This window comes from Oryx dammah, unplaced genomic scaffold (assembly GCF_014754425.2).
Source record: "Oryx dammah isolate SB20612 unplaced genomic scaffold, SCBI_Odam_1.1 HiC_scaffold_29, whole genome shotgun sequence".
Taxonomy (NCBI): Eukaryota; Metazoa; Chordata; class Mammalia; order Artiodactyla; family Bovidae; genus Oryx; species Oryx dammah.
In genome coordinates this window covers 64,002,130-64,028,386 of record NW_024070213.1, presented here as the reverse complement: position 1 = coordinate 64,028,386, position 26,257 = coordinate 64,002,130, and the positions used below count along the sequence as shown (strand labels likewise).

Here is a 26,257-nt window from a genome sequence, read left to right as displayed (position 1 = left end):
CAAATATCCTCTGAAAAATATACTCCACTCACACTCAGGCAAAAAAGTTGAGAAGACTGCATTTGAGATTTTACCTGGTCAAACAAAGCCTTAAATAGCCTTATACACAGAGAATGGGTAAAAGATGAGCATATGACCCAGACTCATGCAATCCAAGGGAATCCCAGAGCTTGGAAAGGAGCCACTAGAAAGAGATGCTCCATATTTTAAAAACTGGCTGAAATTAATCTATGTATTTATGGTCAACTAATCTTTGACAACATTGCAAAGAACATACAATGTGGAAAAAATAGTCTCTACAATAAATGGTGTTGGGAAAACTGGACATCCACATGCAGAATAATGACACTGAACACACATCTTACACCTAGAAGAAAACATATGAAAAAATCCTCTTGACCTTGATGTGAACAATGATTTTTTTTGATGACACCAAAAGCAAAGGCAACAAAAGCAAAAAATAGACAAGTGGGATTGCACTTAACTAAAAAGCTTCTGCATAGCAAAGGACACTGAGTGGGAGAAAATATTTTCAAACCATATATCTGATACAGAGCTAATATCAGATTAACCGAATAGCAACCCAAGAGCAACAACAAAAAATTCACCCAATTAAAAAATGGGCTAAGAATCTGAATAGATATTTCTTAACAGAAGACAAACCGATGATCAACAGATATATAAAAAAGGGCTTGTTAATCATCGTGGAAATGCAAATCAAAATCACAAATATTTCACCTCATATCTATTAGGAGAGCTATTATCCAAAAGACAAAAGATAATAAGTGCTAATAAGTGTGTGGGAAAAAAAGATACTTTGAATTCTGTTGGTGGGCATGTAAACTGATATAACCATTATGAAAAACTGCATGCAGATCCTTCAAAAAGTTACAAAGAAAACTGACACCTGATCCACCAATCCCACTTTTATGTATATATCCACAGGAAGTGAAATTAGTATCTCCAAGAGATACCTGTATAATCATGTCCATTTCAGCAATTTCACAAAACCAAAACATGGAAGCAACCCAAATACCCCTGGACAGATAAATGGATAGAGAAAAGTGGTATACATATTATGAAACATTATTCAGCAATGAAAAAGAAGGAAATCTTGCCATTTGTGGCAGCATAAATGCTGGAAGACATTATCCTGAGTGAAATAAAGAAGAAACAGAAAGAAAAATACTGCTTGAACTAACTTATGTGTGAAATATAAAAAACTCAGAAACGGAGAAAATAAGCTATTTGACAGGGCCTGGGGAATGGGAAAAAATGGAGGATCCTTGTAGAAGGGTGCACATTTTCAGTTTTGAGGGTTGAACAAGTTCTGGATGTCTAATGTGTAGCATGGTGAATATTGGTTAAAATACCATATTGTATACTTTAATTTGCAAGGAGAGATAAGAAAGCCATCCTCAGTGATCAATGCAAAGAAACAGAGGAAAACAACAGAATGGGAAAGACTTGAGATCGCTTCAAGAAAATTACAGATACCAAGGGAACATTTGATGCAAAGATGGGCTCAATAAAGGACTGAAATGGTATGGACCTAACAGAAGCAGAAGATATTATGAAGAAGTGGCAAGAATAAACAGAAGAACTGCACAAAAAAGAGCTTCACAACCCAAATAATCACAATGGTGTGATCACTCACCCAGAGCCAGACATCCTGGAATGTGAAGTCAAGTGGGCCTTAGAAAACAACACTACAAACAAAGCTAGTGGAGGTGGTAGAATTCCAGTTGAGCTATTTCAAATCCTAAAAGATGATGCTGTGAAAGTGCTGCACTCAATATGTCAGCAAATTTGGAAAACTCAGCAGTGGCCACAGGACTGGAAAAGGTCAGTTTTCATTCCAATAGCAAAGAAAGGCAATGCCAAAGAATGCTCAAACTACCACACAATTGCACTCATCTCACACGCTAGGTAAGTAATGCTCAAAATTCTCCAAGCCAGGCTTCAAGCAATATGTGAACCGTGAACTTCCTGATGTTCAAGCTGGTTTTAGAAAAGGCAGAGGAACCAGAGACCAAATTGCCAACATCCTCTGGATCATGGAAAAAGCAAGAGAGTTCCAGAAAAACATCTACTTCTGCTTTATTGACTATGCCAAAGCCTTTGACTGTGTGGATCACAATAAACTGTGGAAAATTCTAAAACAGATGGGAATACAAGACCACCTGACCTGCCTCTTGAGAAATCTGTATGCAGATCAGGAAGCAACAGTTAGAACTGGACATGGAACAACAGACTGGTTCCAAATAGGCAAAGGAGTATGTCAAGGCTGTATATTGTCACCCTGCTTATTTCACTTCTATGCAGAGTACATGGTGAGAAACACTGGGCTGGAAGAAGCACAAACTGGAATCAAGATTGCCAGGGGAAATATCAGTAACCTCAGACATGCAAATGACACCACCCTTATGACATAAAGTGTAGAGGAACTAAAAAGCCTCTTGATGAAAGTGAAAGAGGAGAGTAAAAAGTTGGCTTAAAGCTCAACATTCAGAAAACAAAGATCATGGCATCCGGTCCCATCACTTCATGGCAAATAGATGGGGAAACAGTGGAAACAGTGTCAGACTTTATGTTTCTGGCCTTCAAAATCACTGCAGATGGTGATTGTAGCCATGAAATTAAAAGACATTTACTCCTTGGAAGGAAAGTTATGACCAACCTAGATAGCATATTCAAAAGCAGAGACATTACTTTGCCAACAAAGGTCCATCTAGTCGAAGCTATGGTTTTTCCAGTGGTCATGTATGGATGCGAGAGTTGAATTGTGAAGAAGCTGAGCACCCAAGAATGGATGCTTTTGAACTGTGGTGTTGGAGAAGACTCTTGAGAGTCCCTTGAACTGCAAGGAGGTCCAGTCGGTCCATCCTAAAGGAGATCAGTCCTGAGTGTTCACTGGAAGGACTGATGCTACAGCTGAAACTCCAATACTTTGGCCACCCCATGCAAAGAATTGACTCACTGAAAAGACCCTGAAGCTGGAAGGGATTGTGGGCAGGAGAAGAAGGGGACGACAGAGGATGAGATGGCTGGATGGCATCACTGACTCAATAGACATGAGTTTGAGTGAACTCCAGGAATTGATGATGGACAGGGAGGCCTGGTGTGCTGCAATTCATGGGGTTGCAAAGAGTCTGACACGACTGAGTGACTGAACTGAACTGAATTGATACTTTAACTTTCCTGAGTTGATCTGAAGTGTTCTCACCATGAAATATAACTATGTGAGCCAGTTTATATATTTATTAGCTTGATTGTAGCTCGTCTGTCCATGGAGATTCTCCAGGCAAGAATACTGGAGTGAGTTGCCATATCCTCCTCCAGGGATCTTCCCAACCAGGGACTGAACCCAGGTTGCCAACATTGCAGGTGGATTCTTTACCATCTCTGCCACCAGAGAAGCCCAAGAATACTGGAATGGGTAGCCTATCCTGTCTCCAGGGCATTGTCCCGACCCAGAAATCAAACTAGGCTCTTGTGAATTGCAGGCAGATTGTTTACCAACTGAGCTACCAGGGAAGCCCAATCATTTCATAATGTATATCAAAACATTACATTATGTGCCTTAAGTATATACTTTTTTTAATCGAGTATATATCAAGGCTGAGAAAAAAAAGTCAGAGTCTGGAAATAGTGATTTAACAAAGGACTAAAACCAAAGAAGTTTTTATCCAAGAGACAAAGGTTTATGAAAAATTTGAGCTCAGTATCTGTGCTAAGGAATGAGCGAGGTAGGAGTTTGTTAAGAGTAAGGGACATTAATGAGAGCAAACATCACAAATGTTACTGTGACTTCTTATAGCCATTCTATACATTATCTAGGAGAAATTTAAGATTTTGCCATGTTTATATACTTTTTTCCTATTTCAAATGCAAGTATAGATTATTTTTCTTAGTGTATTGATAATTTTATTGAGAATAGAATGGATGGAATTAGATGAGTATATTCAAGCCTACATCTGAGTTGAAGTCTAATAAATAAGTTTTATAGTAAATGTCAGTAACTGAAAAACATTTACTCGACCTTATAAGTAGTAATTCACCAGGTCAAGGAATGAGAAAAAAAAATATAGACTTATGAAATAGCATGAGGCAGAAAAATTGCCAGATTTATGAAAATAAGAGACCCATGTGACTGTATTTTAGTAATTATAAAAGAATTTACCAAGAAATAAGTCTGGAAAGGTAAGTGGTGGTAGAATAATGAGGATTTTAATACCATGCGCAGGACTTTAATCTTTTTCCTGCACAAAATGGAGAGTTCATTGAATATTCGTGAGGATGACCATGATTTGATAGAAATCTAGCTAGAATGTGAATAAATATGAGGGGAAATGGATTGGAGGACTAGAGATATTGGCAAAAAATGGATTAGGAAATTAGATACTAAAAATAAGACTGGTAAAAACCTATGTGGGCTTGCCCAGGTGGCTCTGTGGATAAAGAATTCACCTGCAACGCAGGAGACTCAGGAGATACGGGTTCAATCCTTGGGTTGGGAAGATCCCCTGGAGGAGGGCATGGCAACCCGCTCGAGTATTCTTGCCTAGAGAATCCCATGGACAGAGGAGCCTGGTGGACTAGTCTATAGGGTTGCAAAGAATGGGACATGACTGAAGGGACTGAGCATACAGCCATGCAAAGACTATGTAAATAGAACAGAGATCACAGGTAGAGCGCCATAGTGTTCAGGGAGATGGAATTGATAGAATGCTACTGATTTGATTGTAGGTTTCTTCTACAGTTGCATTATTTTTCTTATTTCTGTCTTCTATTTTCATGGAAAATGATTGTTTTAAAAATGTTATTTTCCCGCATTGTACAAGTCAAAATCCTCTGACCAGTAAGTCTCGAAAATCAACCCCTAGTCCCTTCTCTGATCTCATCTGCTGCATCTCCCCTTCATTCTCTTAATTCCAGCGAGGCTGAACATTTTGCCCTTTCTTGAATTTGTCACAAAGGGACCTGGCTCAGACCTTTCACACTCACTGTTGCCTTCCCTTGGGACATTCCTTATTCATAAATCTGCATGTTTCCTTCCTTCACCTCCTCTGGTTTTTATGCAAATACCACCTTATCTACATTTTCCTGGAAGGGAAGCAGAGTAGAGAGTATTTTTACAGCAGTGAAACTACTCTATATGATTTTATGAAAGTGGATATATGTCATTATAAATGTGCCCAAACTGATAGAATGTACAGCACCTAGTCTGAATCCTGATGTAAACTATGGGTTTTGGGTGTTGACTCCTTAGTGTAGGCTCATTAGTTGTAACAAATGTACCACTCTGAGAGGTGGGTATTGATTATGAGAAATCTGCACCCTGGTGGGACAGGGCATATATTGAGAAACCTCTGTGCCTTCTATTCTATTTTGCCGTGAACTTAAAACTGCTGTAAAAAGTAGCCTATTAAAGAAAAAGTTAAAGGAGGAAGAGTAGGCTGGGATGAAACTTCTACCATATAGGTAATGTTCTCTTCTTGAACAAACGTGTCTCCTCTGCATAAATCTAGTAAGCTGTCTACACATAAAAACAACAGACATTCATTTCTGCCCTTAGGAATGGCTTGCATTTTGGCTGTGCCTATTTCCACTGACATTAATCAGTCATGTACATTCAGAGAAAAGAAGTGCCCTAACAACTGAGAAGATGATGTGGGAAATTATGTTTTGATTAGCATAGTTTAGAATAGCATTTAATAATCCTTTAAAAAAAGCAGTGCAGATTTCATTTCAAAATTTAACATAAACATTTATTCATCATTTTAATTTAATAAGCAATGCAATGCAGGTTTTTTCTTACATATTATATAAATATATATGCATATACCTTCTAAGAAATAGCATAGGCTGAAATAAAAATTAGTGAGCAGTTAAGAAATAAATAATCAAAATACAATAATAATAGAGTACAGAGGAACATATTCAGTGCAAATTTTCATAATTCAGACAAAAAAGATGAATTTTTTTTTTGCACTCCTTCCCCTACAACTCCCCCCGAAATGGAAGAAATAAAGCTCAGGCAGACAGGGGCATTTATAATCAAGGTAAATACTGGAAAATAAGTAGCACCTTTTATTAATGATTGTCAATGTCTATTTCCAGGAAGTCTACCTTGAGCATTTCTGATTTTGTAAAGAAAATAAAACTAGCTACTATGTACCGTGAAGTTTAGCTGTTGCATATTTCAGCATTTGCATAGACTGTTTACTCATAAAATAAAGATAAATCTTCACAACAGAGTCTCAATTTTAAGATACAGAAAATGCTGTTTGTTTTCCCAATCTTTAAAAACTAGCCAGAAAATTCCTTTGGTATACATTGAGTTTTTAAAAATTAGCCAAAAACTTTTCTAATATACATTCAGCCAGCATCATAGAATACTGTACTATTCATTCAATAATCTGGGTCCATCAGTTCATTTCAATTAAAGAATTATTTTGTGCCTGGTACCTTGCTAGGCATTAAAGTTGTTATTATAACTAAGATAATATCCTTGTCCACAAGGAGCTCACAGACTAGTGGGAAAGAGATAAATTTGAACATATATCCAAAACTGCTAGCAAAATATGTGCTCCCACTGAGTAATCAACACCTAGTTCCAAGTTAGTTATACAATGAAACTTAGAAACCACAATAGAGATTTCTCTAAAATATCTGTCCATATGACATCATAGTATAAATGAAAGGCAGCAAATGATTCAGTAGTCAAACAAGCTTGCTTAAAAATGAAGTTGGAACATATTGAACTAAGTATACTTTAAAAATGATCAACAATATAATATATTCCTGATTTAAATAAATCATTGCAAAGAATTAGACATGACTCAGCAACTGAACAACAGCAACTACAACACTGTTTAGATTAAAAACAAAATACATAGTTGTATGAAAATTCCAAGCTCTTTCATTTTTGGTTAATTTTTTCCCACATATTTTATTTGCATAGTTCAGTACTACATATACAAAAATTACAGACATAAATATATATTCCACGGTCAAATCACAGTCACTTTAAGTACATTCATCTGTAAGGCAGAGAGAAGAGGGTTCTATCTTTAAACATTCACAGGCACTTACATTAATTATATTTTATTGAATTTTTTAAAGAAAATCAAATATACAATTATGATTTCAGTCAGTAGAAACAACTGACTGGATTACCTTTGGTGTCAAGCAAAGCTATCTTTCTCCTTAATTCACTAAAATAGTATTTACAGTTGATAGACCATGTGACAGTATGATAGTGGTCTTGAGGATGCCTACAGAACCAACTACATTTAAATCTTATTACTTAAAAATCATAAAAATACAGCCTAAAATATAATTTATATTTAAAAAATAATTCTATAGATTAACCCTTAAATCCAATCTCTGAAGAATTCTTGCAAAATTTAGCTAGATGAAGCTATTGCCAAGAAATGCCTTTGTCTGTCTTATAAGAAACATCATTAGGTATAACTTTCATCCCAGTAGTCTTACTTTTAATATTTGCCCAAAGGTAATAATGGGATAAGAAAAAACATGGGTTGAAGAAATGTAAATAGTAAATAGAATGTTTTCAAAAATTCTTTTAAAATGGGGAATTATTCATTATCAGAAATATAAATCAACATGCTAGTTTAAAATATTTGGAGGAATGTGCTTTTAAATAAGAAGCTTGAAATCAAATGTAAAGTTTAGTAAATATCTGAAAAGATCCTGCTCTTCCATCTTCAACAAAGGAATTTCTATGGCTAATACATTAGTAAAGTGTGACATCATTTTTATCATTACAAAGAAAGGACCTTATATTACACTGACATACTCACTGTAGCTGCAGACACCACCACCCCACCATGACACAATGACAATGAACATTTAGTATCTGGATATCAGGTTAGCTGTATCTAACCAAACAGATCCAAACATGTCACTGACTATGATGTCAGTTTAGTTGAATCTAACCAAGAACACCCAAACATGTCACAGATACAGCAAATGTATTTAAGGCCTTGTTTTTGAAAAATTTTATTGTGACACATCAGTTTATCAAAACTTTTATTGAATTATGTTCTTAGAGTAAATATTCTTAATGAAATAGGCAAACAAATACCGAGAGTACTGTTTTTACACTTTGAGTGAATTCCTAATAGCAACCACTCTTTCCCTTCACCAGGGATTTTGTATTCAGAAGTACTTTTTTGTTTTTTTCTGGAATGAAATCAAAAGGGAAAAGTCTAGAAATATCTAGATAAGAAGAGGCTGAAAGTAGATGGTATCTCTAAAAATAAACTCTAGTCTTATTGTTGGCAGACATCTGTTGTAAATTTTAGTATTGTTTAAATAGGTGAAATCACCATTTAAAAGGCAAGAATTTTTTAGATAAATCTTATTCTATGAATTTCATTAGCTCATCTTCAGATTCTTAGATCAACAAATACTGCTGGGGTGCTCCTTCTCCTCAAGGTTATATAAAATAGTAAAAATTTCTCTTAAATTAATAATTTAACAAATTTATGTTGCACATTCTATGCTCTGGCGTTATACTTTGAGAAACACGTAAGAGAATGATGCTTCTAAAACAAACCATGAATATAAGCGAAATAAAAAGAATTAATGGAATATTGACACATGGATTCTATAAACAAGTTATGGTGAGTATTATTTTAATGACTCACAGATTTCTGTAACAATAGATATTGTGCAAAATCATTCATCTTAGTAGTTATGTCCAATTCACTCAGACTTCTCTGCTGTGGGAAATAGCAAATATTTTTCAAATTAAATTTATAAACATCATTTTGCAAAGTACAATTCAATTAGGAGAAATGTATTCATTTTGGAAATAAAAAACTTATCAAGTAAGGTTAGAATATGTGTTTCAAGGAAAATATGTGTTCAGCCTACAAAATTCACTATTACAAATAGGGTGACTAATGGAGAAAAAAAAGTGAACTAGAAGTTAAAAGACCTGGTTTTATTTCCAAGTCTGCATTTACTCAGAGGACAAATATACGTTTAGGCAAAGACCTAATCTGTTCTAGTCTTATTCTGTCAAAATGCTGATATCTAACAAACCTAACTTTAATATATCAAAATCAAAATACAGCAAAAATCAAAATATAATTGCATCTAATGCTTAGAAAATAAACATTTTAGTTTACATACCCTTTCTCACCAAATCCAGAAATTTCATCTTTAGTTAGAAGTAGCATGTGGCAGAAAAATAAAGTCCATTAAATAATACATCAGAAACTTGTACTTAAATGAACAAATTATATAAACTGAGTCTAATTTAAAAATATTTTTTAGATCATATAAAAAAACAACTAAAGACTCAAAATAAAACTCTTAGTCATAAGAACATTTCAAAATTTCACCCTGAATTTCATATGGGATAAGAATCCCATTATTTTGTTCATCTGAACAGAACCTTTTTTTGATATATATTTACACATATATATGTCTTAACATAATGTTGAATACCAATGTTTTCATATAGAGCTGGCTAGCTTATTTTGCCATATTTGAATTAAAAACAATGAAACAATTTTTTTTTTTTTTTACCATGTGAAGAAAAGTATTTGCTGATATGGTAGTGAATTTGGGATCACAGACTCACTGCCTACTGAAATACTCCTAAATTTTACTCATCTTATTAACAAGTACACATAAAGACTGAAAAACGGGAAGATCATACAAGTAGGGTAAGTATAACTAAACCCACCAAAGAAACAAAAATGCTATATTAAAAATGCCCATAATCAGATAAAAATGCTAGAGAATTTGGCCTAGAAATTACAAAAATTGATGAAAGAATAATAATTTTTAAAAATTATTTAAAAAATAATCATAGGAAAAAAGGGAGGAAGATACACAGAACGGGGTTGGGAGCAATATTTGGTCTAAAAAATTTTTCATATGCTCCACTAAAGAATTATTTTTGCAATACTCCTTTTCCTCTTAAGGTAGAGACCTAAAATTGTGATTCCCATGGGTATAAGAATTCTTTCATGAACTGCACATATGTGAGACAGAATGAAAGCAAAGCATAAGACTAAGACAGACAAGATCATAGGACCTCACGAAGCATTCAGACCTAAACTGTACAATTTGATAACAATGAAGAGAAAATCAGAACTATGAAGAAGGCTGTGAAATCAGAAAATTATTCATTTTAAAAAATCAGTAAAGATAGTTTATGATTTTGATTATATATGTACTATAATTAATTACTAATTTTTACTAATTACTAATTATTATTTGAGCTTTTCAGGTTTTAAGTGCATTTCTCAAACATGAGATCATGCACTTGAGAGATATGTAGAAATCAAAACCTAAAATCAAGCAAAATGAATATATTATCATTTCAATTTTTATCTCAATGATTTTGATGCTCTTTGGCATTGTGAATTGTCATGGTGAAAATCTAGTTGTTATGAGGTACCCATGAGCCTACAGGGTGACATATATTGATGCTATGTTGTGATGGTAAGCTCTGTTTCTCAAAAGTTCAGGCACTTTAAGAAAGTTGAAAGCATCCAGAATAGTAAATGTCAAGGACAGGATGATCTATTTTTCTATATTCTTAAAAGTCATGTTTAATGATCTATTTATCATGTATAAGGAAGTTTCATAACAACAAAATATATTCCTCATCCAGGAAACCTGAAGACTACACTCACATGAGTTCCCTTATTGGTGAAGATGACTGGTTTTAGCCACAAGTATCATTGTTGACTTCAGGAATACAGTCATTCCTGCAAACCAAGTAACACCAGATGTAGCATGAGTGACTGTGAAAGATCTAAGACATTAGAAGCACAACATGTGCACTAAGAGTCAAATATAAGTTAGCGACTAAATGACAACAATCTGTAACAGAGATAAAGAGAATGTTCTAAGGATGCCAAAGGTTTAGAAGAAGAAGACAAACATAATGGCATTTGTTCTGCCTTTAGAAGAAAGGGACAGAAAGGAGAATAACAATACAGATGTTCAGGAAAACTTGACAAATTGGTTACGGTATAGGGGCAGTTGCATTAAGTCGTGTAATTCTGTGTAGATGAACCAAATCTATGTATCTCAGAAGCTTTTTACAAATTTTTGTTGGCTTAAGATAATCTTGGACTTTCCTGGTGTCTCAGATGGTAAAGAATCCACCTGCAATGCTGGAGACCTGGGTTCCTGCGTTGGGAAAATCCCCTGGAGAAGGGAATGGTTACCTAGTCCAGTATTCTGGCCTGGAGAATTCCATGGACAGAGGAGCCTGGTGGGCTGCAGTCTATGGGGTTGCAAAGAGACAGACACAACTGAGAGACTTTCACCACTAAGATAATCTTATAAGTGAGAATCATTATAAGAATCACTTATAATTCTGAACATATTGTTTCATAGTAAGTACTTTTATTTTTGAGTCATAATAAGTAGCAACTAAATGGGAATTACTTATCCATAAAGAAAATAGCATTTTTCTTCTAAACCCAACCTCAGGGAAAATATATTATACCTGAGTACTATAAATGTTTCATTATTTTTTCCAAAAAATGTCACATTGAAGAAATTATGGCTATTATATAATCATTATCATTATTTGGAATAATTTGCATTGGCTAGAAAAGTAGGCAACTTGAAATCATATATTCAGGTTATGGCAAATGCAGTCTTTAATAAACACTAATTAAATCATAACACAAATTGCAGCAGAGTCTCACTGTTTTACCATATAGCGTTTAATCTTTTTGTATCTATATTTATCTACTTTTTTGTATCTATAGCTACTATGGGCAGGCAGTATGGCAGTGAACACCCTAGGGACTCTTTCCGCTTTTATGTAAACCTGAGTTTTAGTTCTGGTTCTGTCACATACTACTTTTTAACTTTAGGTAATTTGTTGAGCTTCTTGGTATGTCTCTTTTTGTTTTGTTTCACTCATCTATTATATCATGACAATATCTGCGATTTGATTTGAATACTAAAAGGTTTTAATAGGAATAATGCAGGAAATATAAATATCTGTTCTCTTTCCACTTTACATTCTTTTCCCCTATTAATCTGAACCTAAATTATCATGATTATTTATAGCAAGAGCTTGCAACACTGTCCATGTAAAGGTGTTTTTAAAAGGTATTTTTGGATAGAAAATAAGTTTCAATTAACTGTTTAAGTAACTCTCTACATTTTATAACACCAATGTAAAAACTTACATTTACAACGTACATCTTATGGTCTTTTTTCCCCCTATATCCTAAACTATCATGTACAGCCAGAGATGGATGAGTAAAAATACCTAAATTTTTAAAGTGCACATTCAAATATATCAAACCAAATTACTTTATGTATTTTCTAGTGTCTAGGAGAGACTCCATGAAATAAGGTGGTTACAATTTGGTATTAACACTTCCCTGGTGGCTCAGTGGTAAGGAATCTGCCCGCAGTACAGGACACCTGGGTTTAATTCCTGGGTCGGGAAGATCCCCTGGAGAAGAGAATGGCTACCCACTCCAGTATTCTTGCCTGGAGAATTCCATGGACAGAGGAGCCTAACAGGCTATAGTCCACGGGGTCGCAGAGTCTGACTTGACTGAGCAACTAACATATTAATACTAATGAAGTGAAATTTATGAGCCAAGTCAATTCACACTGAGAAAATATCATGTCTTCCAATATGAAGCACACTAGAGCCTGACCCACTGTCTCTTAAATATGTGTTTACTGGGTCCAAAAAGAGCCAGAAAAGAGGTTGGGCATGTGTCAAGATGTCTATACCCTGTATTCAATTCACAAATTAATGAAGACATATTTAAGATTAAACAGTGAGTAATACTGGGTGTCTTAATCTAGCCAGTGATAATGAATTATTTTGGTACCCAGGTTTATGATAACCTTCTTTCTGCACAATTCCATAATAGGAAAATGGACTAAAAGGGATTTTAATGGTTTCTGACTTTGTTTTGTGATAGCTTGAACATCTAAAACCTGTCATTCCCTCGGGGAAGAAGTGTGTTCTGCACTAATCACTCATTGCTACAGACACAGAAGCCAACTATATTTCCCACTCCATTTAGGCAGCTTTATAATAATAAATGTTCTAGGTTGGCATTCTCTTCTCTGTCTCTGAAAGGTTCTGTTCAAGCAGCAAATATTCTAACAAGTTTAACTGATTTGAGAGAGTAAACAACTTGAAACATTTATTTTATCTTGGAACAATTCTGAATCCTGAGTGTGTTTATATCACTGTTCAAGTATGTTCTAATTTTCAACATTTATGGATGAGAATTAAGCTGCATGCATACTTGTAACTTTGTGCAGTATGACTGGCAGGCATGACTGTATACCTCACATTATGTGCTTTGAATGTGCAATTTCAATTTCCTTTTTTTTTTTTAACAATTTAATGTAATCAATGTTAGAAATGAAATTAAAGAAGATGATAAAAGTGCCATAGAACAAATAAAAATCGGTTTTGTCTTGACAAGAACCTCATCAGCAAGTAAATAAACCTCCTTCCATGGAGAAAACCACTGGAATGCACCCAGTGGTAGGTGATAAATTAGCCCTTTAAAACCCCATGATCATTACTTGCCCCAGGGATCTATTATCTGTATTAATTTAAATATGTATCTTCAGAGAATTCAAGACATTTTTTGGAAACGTTTAAGATTGGAAAGCTACTGTACAATTTATGATGTCACATTTCTTATGACTAGTCAGAGTTGAATACAAACATACTAATAATATGAAACAGCTCATTCAAGATTCTAGATTGAATGAAGCTAAATTAAAAACAACTATATACTGTCACGATTTCCCTGATTTATTTACCTATGGTATTGGCACATATTGTTTCAGTCAATATTTTAAAAATACAAATACCTCTTTCCATGCAGAAAAGTGCATGTGAAATGAAATATGGAATTGTATACAACTTGATAAACACAAGCTACATGCTCAAACAGTATGTAAAGTTTACAAATCAAATCCCTAGTGTTAATTATCACAAAAGTTTGGTATCTAAGCACAATCTTAAAGGAAATAAGAATACTTATTTCCTTATTTATCTGTCTCTACTGCAATGGTAAGAAGTAAGAATGCCAAAATCCTTTTGACATCTTAAGAATGACATTCAATAATCAAAGGCTAAGTGTTTTTTATTAATCACAATCTTAATTTAAACTTCAGATTTATAAAGGTGAATGTTTATACCTTTATACCTAATGCATACACTGCTTCTTGTTTAAAAGTACTTTATCACTCAAAATGGTATTTATTAGTTCTGAACTCACAAATCTATCATATGCCTCTATATTCAAGAGCAATTCAGTCCCAGATTTTTTACATGGTTATGAAAATGAGGAACTGCTAAATTAATCTGGGTTCCCATATTGCAATCTTCTTTCTATCAAGTTATAAACTAAATTTCCACTTCAAAAGTGTATATAAAGTCATACACAACCTCCAGGTCTAGAAGCCTTTTTTAAGTGTCCTGGTTTAGTTATGTTTACAGGCAGCAGGAAGTCTAGTTAGTAGAGGGTGGGATTTCTATTGCTTCCTTTCCTATAATATGAGACATTTTTGGTGGCTGAGTGAAAAGCCTTTTTGGATTTCTGTTTTTTGCTTTTGCATGTTGGTGAATGGAGGGAAATGAGAGAGCTTGGAGGACTCACTGTAAGTACCTTCCACTCTTAGCTTTATTCAGATGGAATAATCATAATAGTAACCCTCTTATCACCACTATCTGTTGGGAAAAACGAAATTTCTGCCTGTTTGTCAGTCAACCAAGATTTCAGTTGATTCCACTTTGGTGTCTTAGTAAGACAGATATTCTGGACTAAGTGTGGTTAAAAGAAGTTTCTATTTATTACTTTCTGGATTTTCAAATCAAAAGATATAGCTCATTGCTAGGAGTTATTTACATTTTTAATTTGATTTACTTATTAGTAAATTCTGATTATTTGAGGGTTCTATTCACTAGCACCAGGTACTGATGGCCCCCCTCAAAGAAATCATGTGCATGCATGGATCAAATTGGACATGGCTCAGAAAGAATTATTTAAAAAATAGAGTTTTTACTTTTTTTCAAATTTATTTCATATATGCAATTGCTTTTGTTTTACAGCAGTTAATTACATTTTCAAATTAAGAGCACCCTCATTTTCACCCATGTTCTTATCTCTAACATCCACATTATAAGGTACTAAGCAGATATAATGCATTTTTTTCTTCATGGATTTAAATATATATATACAGTGATAATATTCTTGTTAAACTTGTCTTTTTTCTCCAGATATCTTGTCTGCTCATTCTTAAGTGTATGAAAGTTGGTGTGTATGAAGATGTTTAGGAAAAAAATTAATTTCCTTCAATTTCATTTCATACTTTAATATTGAATAAAAAATGAAATGTGGAGAGGGTATTCTTATAGGATTAAACATACTCTTTCTAACTACTTAAACCAGCATTTTGAAATTCAGATTTCTGTAACCAAGACTAGAAGTCACTGGAAGATTTTAAAATCATTTAACTACCACAACCGGACTCATGTATGGACATAAACCCAATGCATGAATTCTTTATATGCTTAATCTCAAATTTTAACTACCCAAATAAGTTTTTAAAGACAAACATTTAAAATTTGTCATTAAGGAAAATCTCATCTCCATCCTTAACTATGACTCTTCAACTAAAAATCTTCCAATATGTTGAAAAAAAAATACTCCTAAGAAAGTTAGGAACACTGAAATCTGAGATATGATTCTTGTTAAATATTCGTTTCTCTTTCTGAGGAATTAACCTCTGCTTCTTCCCACTTTTCAGTTTTGCCACTTTTGATATTAACGCTGGGACTTTGAGATGTCTTCAAGGGTTCAGTTTCTTGAGCTTCCTTGGTATGTATACTCTTCTTTTCCCTTGCAAGCAATCTGTAGTTGGCAGCATTACCGATGAGCAGCCACACACTGGCTAGGACCACAACAGCTCCACAGGCCAAATACATGTATTTATATTGTCCAGTTTCATCCACCAATTTACCTAAGAGACAAAGAGTGTTTTATAAGACAGCATTATAAATCAGCCATAAAAGGATAACAGTTTCAAATAAATTCATTCCACACTGTGTACCTATTTCTTATTTAATACTAAATGAGAGTTAAATAAAGAAAAAAATATTCTAGATTATGACTTCCACATATACATAGTAAAGGCATGTCAGAGGCACATACTACATTGTACTAACAGTATATGAAATGCATTGAAAGTTGTTGCCTTCAATAAAAGTGTGCTACCAAGACAAACTAGGTATATCTGTGAAAGTGAAAGTGAAAGTGAAGTCGCTCAGTCATGTCTGACTCTTTGCGACCCCACGGACTGTAGCCTACCAGGCTCCTCCCTCCATGGGATTCTCCAGGCAAGAGTACTGGAGTGGGTTGCCATTTCCTTCTCCAAGGTATATCTGTATTTGTCTATATTTTCATACATACATGACATACATTTTAAACCTCCATATGTAGAAACATATATACATATTTACATATGTAAACATATATATGGATATATTTATAGCATATATATTGAGATTGCTTCATCCTTTCCATATTTCCTATCTTTTCTATAAAGAGTATACATTACATTCTTTAGGGAAAGTCAAAGGCTTTTATGAGATTCCTAATGGGTCATAATATTTACTAAATGACTTCTCTATGCCTAGCACTAGGCTAAACACTTTATTTGTAATTTTGCATTTAATCCTTAAAAAAATCACTATGACATATTTCGACCATGATTACATAGCAAATGTGGCAGAAACTAGGATCTTACCAAAGTCTGTTTGCATCTCATATTCTTAACTATGCCGTAAAATGGCTTCACCGAACCTCTTGGTTAACTGTCGTGTCACTTTTTGGACTAATCATAGTTTTTCACTTTATCTAAATCTAAATTATTAAGGCCAAACTAGTCAGGGAGAAAGTTTTTGCTCCATTTGATTATTGAGAACATTGAAAAACTAGCCTGGTACCAAATAATTGGAAGGTTTATTGACTTTTAAACAAGCTACAGCTTATATTGTTTATATTTAGTTTTGCCTCATGCTTATGCAAGCATTTAATTCTTAACAATAGTTATTACTGCAAAATTTTGTAGGAACAAACCCAAATTATTTTTCATATGCATATTCAGCTGATTCTGAAACAGACCTATTTGTTTAGTCAGAGTTTCCAACATTCTGACTAGAATTTAGTTCAGTTCAGTCGCTCAGTAGTGTCTAACTCTTTGTGACTCCACGGACCACAGCATGCGAGCCTTCCCTGTCCATCACCAACTCCCAGAGCTTGCTCAAACTTATGTCCATCCAGTCAGTGAGGCCATCCAACCATCTCATCCTCTGTCATCCCCTTCTTCTCCTGCCTTTCAATCTTTCCCAGCATCACTGTCTTTTCCAATGAGTCAGTTCTTCTCATCAGGTGACCAGAGTATTGGAGCTTTAGCTTCAGCATCAGTCCTTCCAATGAATATTCAACACTGATTTCCTTTATGATGGATTGGTTGGATCACTTTGCAGTCCAAGGGACTCTCAAGAGTTTTCTCCAACACCGCAGCTCAAAAGCATCAATTCTTCTGTGCTCAGCCTTCTTTATGGTCCAGCTCTCATATCCATATATGACTACTGGAAAAACCGGAGCTTTGACCATACAGACCTTTCTTGACAAAGTAATGTCTCTGCTATTTAATATACTGTCTAGGTTGGTCATAGCTTTTCTTCCAAGGAGCAAGCATCTTTTAATTTCAAGCCTGTATTCACCATCTGCAGTGATTTTTGGAGCCCCCCTACCCAAAAGTCTTTCACTGTTTCCATTGTTTCACCATCTATTTGCCATGAAGTGATGGAACTGGATGCCATGATTTTCATTTTTTGAATGTTGAATTTTAAGCCTGCTTTTTCACTCTTCTCTTTCATCAAGAGGGTATTCAGTTCCTCTTCACTTTGTACCATAAGGGTGGTGTCATCTGCATATCTAAGGTGATTGATATTTCTCCCAGCAATCTTGATTCCAGCTTTTGCTTCTTCCAGCCCAGTGTTTCTCATGATGTACTCTGCATATAAGTTAAATGAGCAGGGTGACAATATACAGCCTTGACGTACTCCTTTTCCTATTTGGAACCAGTCTGTTGTTCCATGTCCAGTTCTAACTGTTGCTTCCTGACCTGCATATAGGTTTCTCAAGAGGCAAGTCAGGTGGTCTGGTATTCCCATCTCTTTCAGAATTTTCCACAGTTTATTGTGATCCACACAGTCAATGGCTTTGGGATAGTCAATCAACCAGACATAGATGTTTTTCTGGAACTCTCTTGCTTTTTCGATGATACAGCGGATGTTGGCAATTTGATCTCTGGTTCCTCTGCCTTTTCTAAAGCCAGCTTGAACATCTGAAAGTTCACAGTTCATGTATTGCTGAAGCCTGGCTTGGAGAATTTTGAACATTACTTTCCTAGCGTTTGAGATGAGTGCAATTGTGCGATAGTCAGAGCATTCTTTGATATTGCCTTTCTTTGGGATTGGAGTGAAGACTGACCTTTTCCAGTCCTGTGGCCACTGCTGAGTTTTCCAAATTTGCTGGCATATTGAGTGCAGCACTTTTTACAGCATCATCTTTTAGGATTTGAAATAGGTCAACTGGGATTCTATCACCTCTATTAGCTTTGTTTGTAGTGTGGCTTCCTAAAGCCCACTTAACTTCACATTCTAGGATATCTGGCTCTAGGTGAGTGATCATACCATTGTGATTATCTGGGTCGTGAATATCTTTTTTTGTATAGTTCTTCTGTGTATGCTTGCCACCTCTTCTTAATATCTTCTGCTTCTGTTAGGTTCATACCATTTCTGGCCTTTAGTGAGCCTATCTGTGCATGAAATGTTCCCTTGGTATCTCTAATTTTCTTAAAGAGATCTAGTCTTTCCCATTCTGTTGTTTTCCTCTATTTCTTTGCATTGATTGCTGAAGAAAGCTTTCTTATTTCTCCTTGCTATTCTTTGGAACTCTGCATTCAGATGCTTATATCTTGCCTTTTCTCCTTTGCTTTTCACTTCTCTTCTTTTCACAGCTATTTGTAAGGCCTCCTCAGACAGCCATTTTGCTTTTTTACATTTCTTTTCCATGGAGATGGTCTTGATCCCTGTCTCCTGTACAATGTTAGGAACCTCTGTCCATAGTTCATCAGGTGCTCTGTCTATCAGATCTAGTCCCTTAAATCTATTTCTCACTTCCACTGTAATCATAAGGGATTTGATTTAGGTCATACCTGAATGGTCTAGTGGTTTTCCCCACTTTCTTCAATTTAAGTCTGAATTTGGCAATAAGGAGTTCATGATCTGAGCCACAGTTAACTTCTGGTCTTGTTTTTGCTGACTGCATAGAGCTTCTCCATCTGTAGCTGCAAATAATATAATCAATCTGATTTCAGTGTTGACCATCTGGTGATGTCCATTTGTAGAGTCTTCTCTCATGTTGTTTGAAGAGGGTATCTGTTATGACCAATGCTTTCTCTTGGCAAAACTCTATTAGCCTTTGCCCTGCTTCATTTCCTACTACATGTAGGAAGAGTTTAAACACTGACCTTATATACATGAAAGAAATTCATGCATGGCTGGAAGTTTTTGTGACAATTAGGGGCAGGCCAAGAGGTCTAAGTAAATACCTACATTTAGCATTATTTAAAGCAATGCTGAGCTAAAAAGCCTCTTGATGAAAGTGAAAGAGGAGAGCGTAAAAGTTGGCTAAAAGCTCAACATTCAGAAAACTAAAACTAAGATCATGGCATCCGGTCCCATCACTTCATGGGGAATAGATGGGGAAACAGTGGAAACAGTGTCAGACTTTCTTTTTTGGGGCTCCAAAATCACTGCAGATGGTGAGTGCAGCCATGAAATTAAAAGATGCTTACTCCTTGGAAGAAAAGTAATGACCAACCCAGATAGTATATTCAAAAGCAGAGACATTACTTTGCCGACTAAGGTCTGGCTAGTCAAGGGTATGGTTTTTCCTGTGGTCATGTATGGATGTGAGAGTTGGACTGTGAAGAAGGCTGAGTGCCAAAGAATTGATGCTTTTGAACTGTGGTGTTGGAGAAGACTCTTGAGAGTCCCTTGGACTGCAAGGAGATGCAACCAGTCCATTCTGAAGGAGATCAGCCCTGGGATTTCTTTGGAAGGAATGATGTTAAAGCTGAAACTCCAGTACTTTGGCCACCTCATGCAAAGAGCTGACTCATTGGAAAAGACTCGGATGCTGGGAGGGATTGGGGGCAGGAGGAGAAGGGGATGACAGAGGATGAGATGGCTGGATGGCATCATGGACTCGATGGACGTGAGTCTGAGTGAACTCTGGGAGATGGTGATGAACAGGGAGGCCTGGCGTGCTGCGATTCATGGGGTCGCAAAGAGTCGGTCACGACTGAGCGACTGAACTGAACTGAACTGAACTGATACAGTGATTACTAGAAAAGATAGGCCAACAAAAAGTATTTAATATTTATTACATGTAAGTCTAAGACTAAACGAAGTCTTCACTTCAAAAATTAATGTACACATGTGTCTTTACTCAGTCTCTTTACTTGATAATTTAGCACAGATACATTTATAGTCATCTCTGACAGTATTTTAGATTTTTAAATCTAAAGGTAAAGGTTACAAATATGGGATATAAGTATTTGATCAAGAAAATGGCTTTGACTGAACTTTTCTTCATTCTTGCATTCCTATTGATATATTCTGATCAGTGATATTATAGACGTATTCCTTCCTTAAGCATGTAACAAGTTCTATATTAGTATAACCATTATATTCCAATAGGAAAAGAGACCTTAACCTTTTGAGAGCACTACTTTAAATTTTTGACATATTTAAAAAATAAAAATAAAAAAACAAATTTTTGACTTATTTTAAAAAAACAAGAGAAATTTGTTTACCAATGATAAAATGATATTTTATTTATATGATATATTTTTAATAATACAAGTTGATATAGGTAAAAATCTGCAAGTCAGGCTAATTATCAGTCTAATTTAAATTCTCAAGTTCATAATACCAGGCCATAAATGTAATTTTTGTCTAAAATAGACTAATTAGGAAATTGAAAAGATATAATAAGGCTAAAATTAACACATCTACAGTCTTTTAGGGTATTAATATCTATTATTACAAACCACATTTACACTACAAAGAAAGTCTCAGCTAATGGATATTAACTTTATGCTATTTGCTTTCTTTGATGATAAATATTCTTACCAGCAAGAGGAGGACCAAGGAGGACAGGACAACACTCCACAACTGTGACAAGTCCCACTGCACTGGAAAATCTTTGAGCACCAACAAGGTCCATGAGAGTTTCAAAGAGGACACTGCTAACACTCCCAAATCCAAGGCCAAAAAATACAGCATACACCACCAGGCTTGTGTAGTCCTCAGCCAGTGCGCATAAGAGATGACAGATTCCAGTGAACATCACTGCGAAACTGAAGAAGTACTGGATTCGGGGTCGGATTAATCTGGAGTTGGCAATAAGTCCTACAGTAGGTCTGGCAAACATATCAACAAAAGCCATAACAGAGAGCAAGAAGGCTGCAGAATACTCATCAATTCCTTTGTCTTTAGCATACGGAGCCAAGAATATAACGGGGGCGAAGAACCCCAGAAACATAATGACATTTCCAGATAAGTATATCAGAAATCCCCTATGCTTAAAAAGGGAGAAATCTAAATATTTATTTGTTTCTTCCCATACTGATAACTTTTTTTGTCTTTTCTTCACACTGGAATCAGTTTCGCTTACACCAATCTTATTTTTAGACTCAGTACTTGCTTTGGGTTCAACAGGTCTCATAAGGGACCCAGCTACACAGCAGTTCAATAGTAAACCTCCCAAAATCATGAAACTTCCCTTCCAGCCATAAGTATTAAGGAGGTACTGATTGAAAGGAGCCAATGTACTTAAGAAAACAGGACTTCCTGCCATTGCAAGGCCATTCGCTACAGGTCGTTTCTTATAGAAGTATTTGCCAATGATTGTTAAGGCAGGTTGCAGGTTGAAGGCTAGACCTAAACCTAAAAAGAACAAAGCAAAAGGAATAAAAAAACACATTATGCCACTCACAAAAGAAATCACTTGTCAAAATGTACATTCAAGTGGAGATGGTAGAATGAAAAGGCAATAGCACACAGTAAGTAAAAAATTTAAAAAATTTAAAAATTACATATTATCAATAAGATAGCACATAAACAAAAAGGTTCTCATAACTAGACATCTGAGATGCAAGACTGTTTCATAGCCCTTTCCTTTTTTTTTTTTTAATTAATTTATTTTTTATTTTACTTTACAATTCTGTATTGGTTAGCCCTTTCCTTTTAAAACACAAAAATAAAACCAAGAACTTCTTCTAATGTTGCAACAATCAGAGAATAGGTTGAAACTGGAACACAATTCATTAGTTCTTAGTCATAATCACTTAATTTCATAAATAAATTAATCTCTCTAATCTCTCTCTTTATATACACATGCAGAGAATAGATATCTTCCTTGAGGGCAAGAGTGTGTTTAAAACATGAATACTTTCTTTTCAGTACAGAATAGACTAAACAGATTAAAAAGGTTGTTGTTTACAAATAATCTTAGATCTCCTGTAGGTATTTCTTTCAAAGCTATACAAATACTAAAAAAGAGTAGTCAGTTCATGCCATTAATTTCATGTTCTTCATCCCTCACATTCCACATTTCATGACTATAGAGGTAAATGTGTATTAACTAAAAAATAATTTTAAGCTGATTGTTTATATGGGTCAAAAGTTTCTGCTGTCTAGGGACACCTTGACAGTGTTGAGTTAGCTCATCAAGATACTATCTGGCAACAAAAATGAATGTTTGTTTAAAAAGTAAATACACACACACACACACAAAAAACATAAAACAAACAAACAAACAAAAAAGTAAATACAAGTGATTTATACAAACTACCTCTCTTTACCCTTTAGCCTAGACATGATTTTGTATTATTTAGGATCTATAGAAGCAGGAATTCTTTGGCATTTACCAATTTATGCAAATTTGAGACAGTATTGCAAATTGGTTAAGTATTTAGATTCGAAGACACTGGGTTCTGAACAGATACTTAATGCAAATCTCTAATACAAATATTTGTATTTAATATTTATAATAGTATTCAGATTGATTATATTATTTGCAGCCAAAGATGGAAAAGCTCTATACAGTCAGCAAAAACAAGACCAGCAGCTGACTGTGGCTCAGATCATGAACTCCCTATTGCCAAATTCAGATTTAAATTGAAGAAACCAGGGAAAATCACTAGACCATTCAGGTATGACCTAAATCAAATCCCTTATGATTATACAGTGGAAGTGAGAAGTAGATTTAAGGGACTAGATCTGATACACAGAGTGCCTGATGAACTATGGATGAAGGGTCATGACACTTTACAGGAGACAGGGATCAAGACTGTCCCCATGGAAAAGAAATGCAAAAAAGCAAAATGGCTGTCTGGGGAAGACTTACAAATAGCTGTGAAAAGAAGCGAAGTGAAAAGCAAAGGAGGAAAGGAAGGATATGCCTATTTGAATGCAGAGTTCCAAAGAATAGCAAGGAGAGATGAGAAAGCCTTCTTCAGCCATCAATCCAAAGAAATAGAGGAAAACAACAGAATGGGAAAGACTAGAGAGCTCTTCAAGAAAGTTAAAATACCAAGGGAACATTTCATGCAAAGATGGGCTCGATAAAGGACAGAAATGGTATGGATCTAACAGGAGCAGAAGATATTAAGAAGAGGTGGCAAGAATACACAGAAGAACTGTACAAAAAAGATCTTCATGACCCGGATAGTCACAATGGTGTGATCACTCACCTAGAGCCAGACATCCTGGAGTGTGAATTCAAGTGGGCCTTAGGAAGCATCACTATGAGCAAAGCTAGTGGAGGTGATGGAATTCCAATTGAGCTATTTCAAATCCTGAAAGATGTAGGTGTGAAAGTGCTATACTCAATATGCCAGCAAATTTGGAAAACTCAGCAGTGGCCACAGGACTGGAAAAGGTCCGTTTTCATTCCAATCCCAAAGAAAGGCAATGCCAAAGAATGCTCAAACTATTGTACAATTGCACTCATCTCACACGCTAGGAAAGTAATGCTCAAAATTCTCCAAGCCAGGTGCCAGCAATATGTGAACCGTGAACTTCCAGATGTTCAAGCTGGTTTTAGAAAAGGCAGAAGAACCAGAGATCAAATTGCCAACATCTGTTGGATCATACAAAAATCAAGAGAGTTCCAGAAAAAGATCTACTTCTGCTTTATTGACTATGCCAAACCCTTTGACTGTGTGGACCACAACAAACTGTGGAAAATTCTGAAAGAGATGGGAATACCAGACCACCTGACTTGCCTCTTGAGAAACCTATATGCAGGTCAGGAAGCAACAGTTAGAACTGGACATGGAACAAAAGACTGGTTCCAAATAGGAAAAGGAGTATATCAAGGCTGTATATTTAACTTACATGCAGAGTACATGATGAGAAATGCTGGGCTAGAAGAAGCACAAGGTGGAATCAAGATTGCCAGGAGAAATATCAATAACCTCCCATATGCAGATGACACCACCCTTACAGCAAAAAGTGAAGAAGAACTAAAGAGCCTCTTGATGAAAGTGAAAGAGGAGAGTGAAAAAGTTGGCCTAAAGCTCAACATTCAGAAAACTAAGATCATGGCATCCAGTTCCATCACTTCATGGCCAATAAATAGATGGGGAAACGGGAAACAGCAGCAGACTTTAGTTTTTTGGACTCCAAATTCATAGCAGATAGTGACTGCAGCCATGAAATTAAAAGACACTAACTCCTTAGAAGGAATGTTATCACCAACCTAGACAGCATATTAAAAAGCAGAGACATTACTTTGCCAACAAAGGTCTGTCTAGTCAAGGCTATGGTTTTTCCAGTGGTCATGTATGGATGTGAGAGTTGGCGTATAAAGAAAGCTGAGTGTGGAAGAATTGATGCTTTTGAACTGTGGTGTTGGAGAAGACTCTTGAGAGTCCCTTGGACTTCAAGGAGATCCAACCAGTCCATCCTAAAGGAGATCAGTCCTGGGTGTTCATTGGAAGAAAATATTGAAGCTGAAACTCCAATACTTTGGCCACCTGATAGAAAAGCTGACTCATTTGAAAAGACCCTGATGCTGGGAATGATTGAGGGCAAGAAGAGAAGGGGATGACAGAGTATGAGATGGTTGGATGGCATTGCCGCCTCAATGGACATGAGTTTCAGTAGACTGTGGGAGTTGATGATGGACAGGGAGGCCTGGCATGCTGCGGTTCATGGGGTTGCAAAGAGTCAGACACAACTGAGCAACTGAACTGAACTGAACTGAATAGTGTTCCAAAAAACTGATATGAAGGAACCAGTAATCAGGGCAATATGCTCTGACAGGGCAATATGCTCTGATTCTACCTTAGCCATACTTGTGAGATATGCAGAATGAGTGTAATTATCAGTAAATCCAACATCTAAGTAATGAAACTATTGTCAGCAGCTTGTAAGAGGAAGGACTCAAATTCCCAGGAATTGTGCTTTGAGGTTCAAATTTCTTTACCTATGCCATCTTCCTCCCTGTGCCCCTATTCTGTCACCTGGAATTTTGCTTTCACATGTTAATGCAAGTTCTCCTTAGGAGTTTGTGGTCATCTATTTCCTACTTGGCATGGTAAAAGGAGCATGGCATTTGAAATGAAAAGATCTAAGTCTGTCTCAGCTACTTACTTATGTGTACTACTGGGCAAAATACTTAGATTTCTTAAATTCCAGTTCTTTCAACAAGAACATAAAAGGGTTTGCTGAAATCAAGTGAGGTGTACAGCTCCAAGATGATGTATAATGTTGTTGTGATGATTATTATTATATGTTATTATTTATTTAAAAGTGACAAAATCCTGGATACTCTGTAAAGTATCATATATTCATTTTTTTAACAAATGAATTAATATATAGTTCATTGAATATATGGTTCAAATGAATATATAGTTTATCTTTACAAATGAATGTATGGCTCCTCCTACATATTTCCTTTTCCTCCCAAAGGAAAGAGCTATCATTTTTCCATTTTAAAGACAAAGAGATGGAGGCATAAGGAGGGGTATTTATCCACGATCACACAGCTAATATGTGCTGAGTTAGGTTTAAAAGCTAGACCTGAATGATTTCAAGTAC

The 26,257-nt window shown here is 35.5% G+C and overlaps 1 protein-coding gene across 4 annotated transcripts in view; it reads right to left on the bottom strand.

Moving 5' to 3' along the window:
• Window positions 1-13,387: 13,387 nt before the first annotated feature.
• Window positions 13,388-26,257, bottom strand: part of SLC16A7 (solute carrier family 16 member 7) — a 197,992-nt gene continuing 185,122 nt past the window's right edge. For 3 of the 4 annotated variants that reach the window (XM_040233115.1, XM_040233116.1, XM_040233117.1), the window contains 2 exons: window positions 21,281-22,096; window positions 15,088-16,029 (listed from right to left, as the gene is read on the bottom strand). In XM_040233115.1, coding sequence (XP_040089049.1) covers window positions 15,761-16,029; window positions 21,281-22,096 — 1,085 coding nt within the window. In that variant the 3' untranslated portion in view covers window positions 15,088-15,760. Of the gene's footprint in view, window positions 16,030-21,280; window positions 22,097-26,257 lie in introns of all 4 variants that reach the window. The other variant, XM_040233114.1, reaches the window with a different exon arrangement.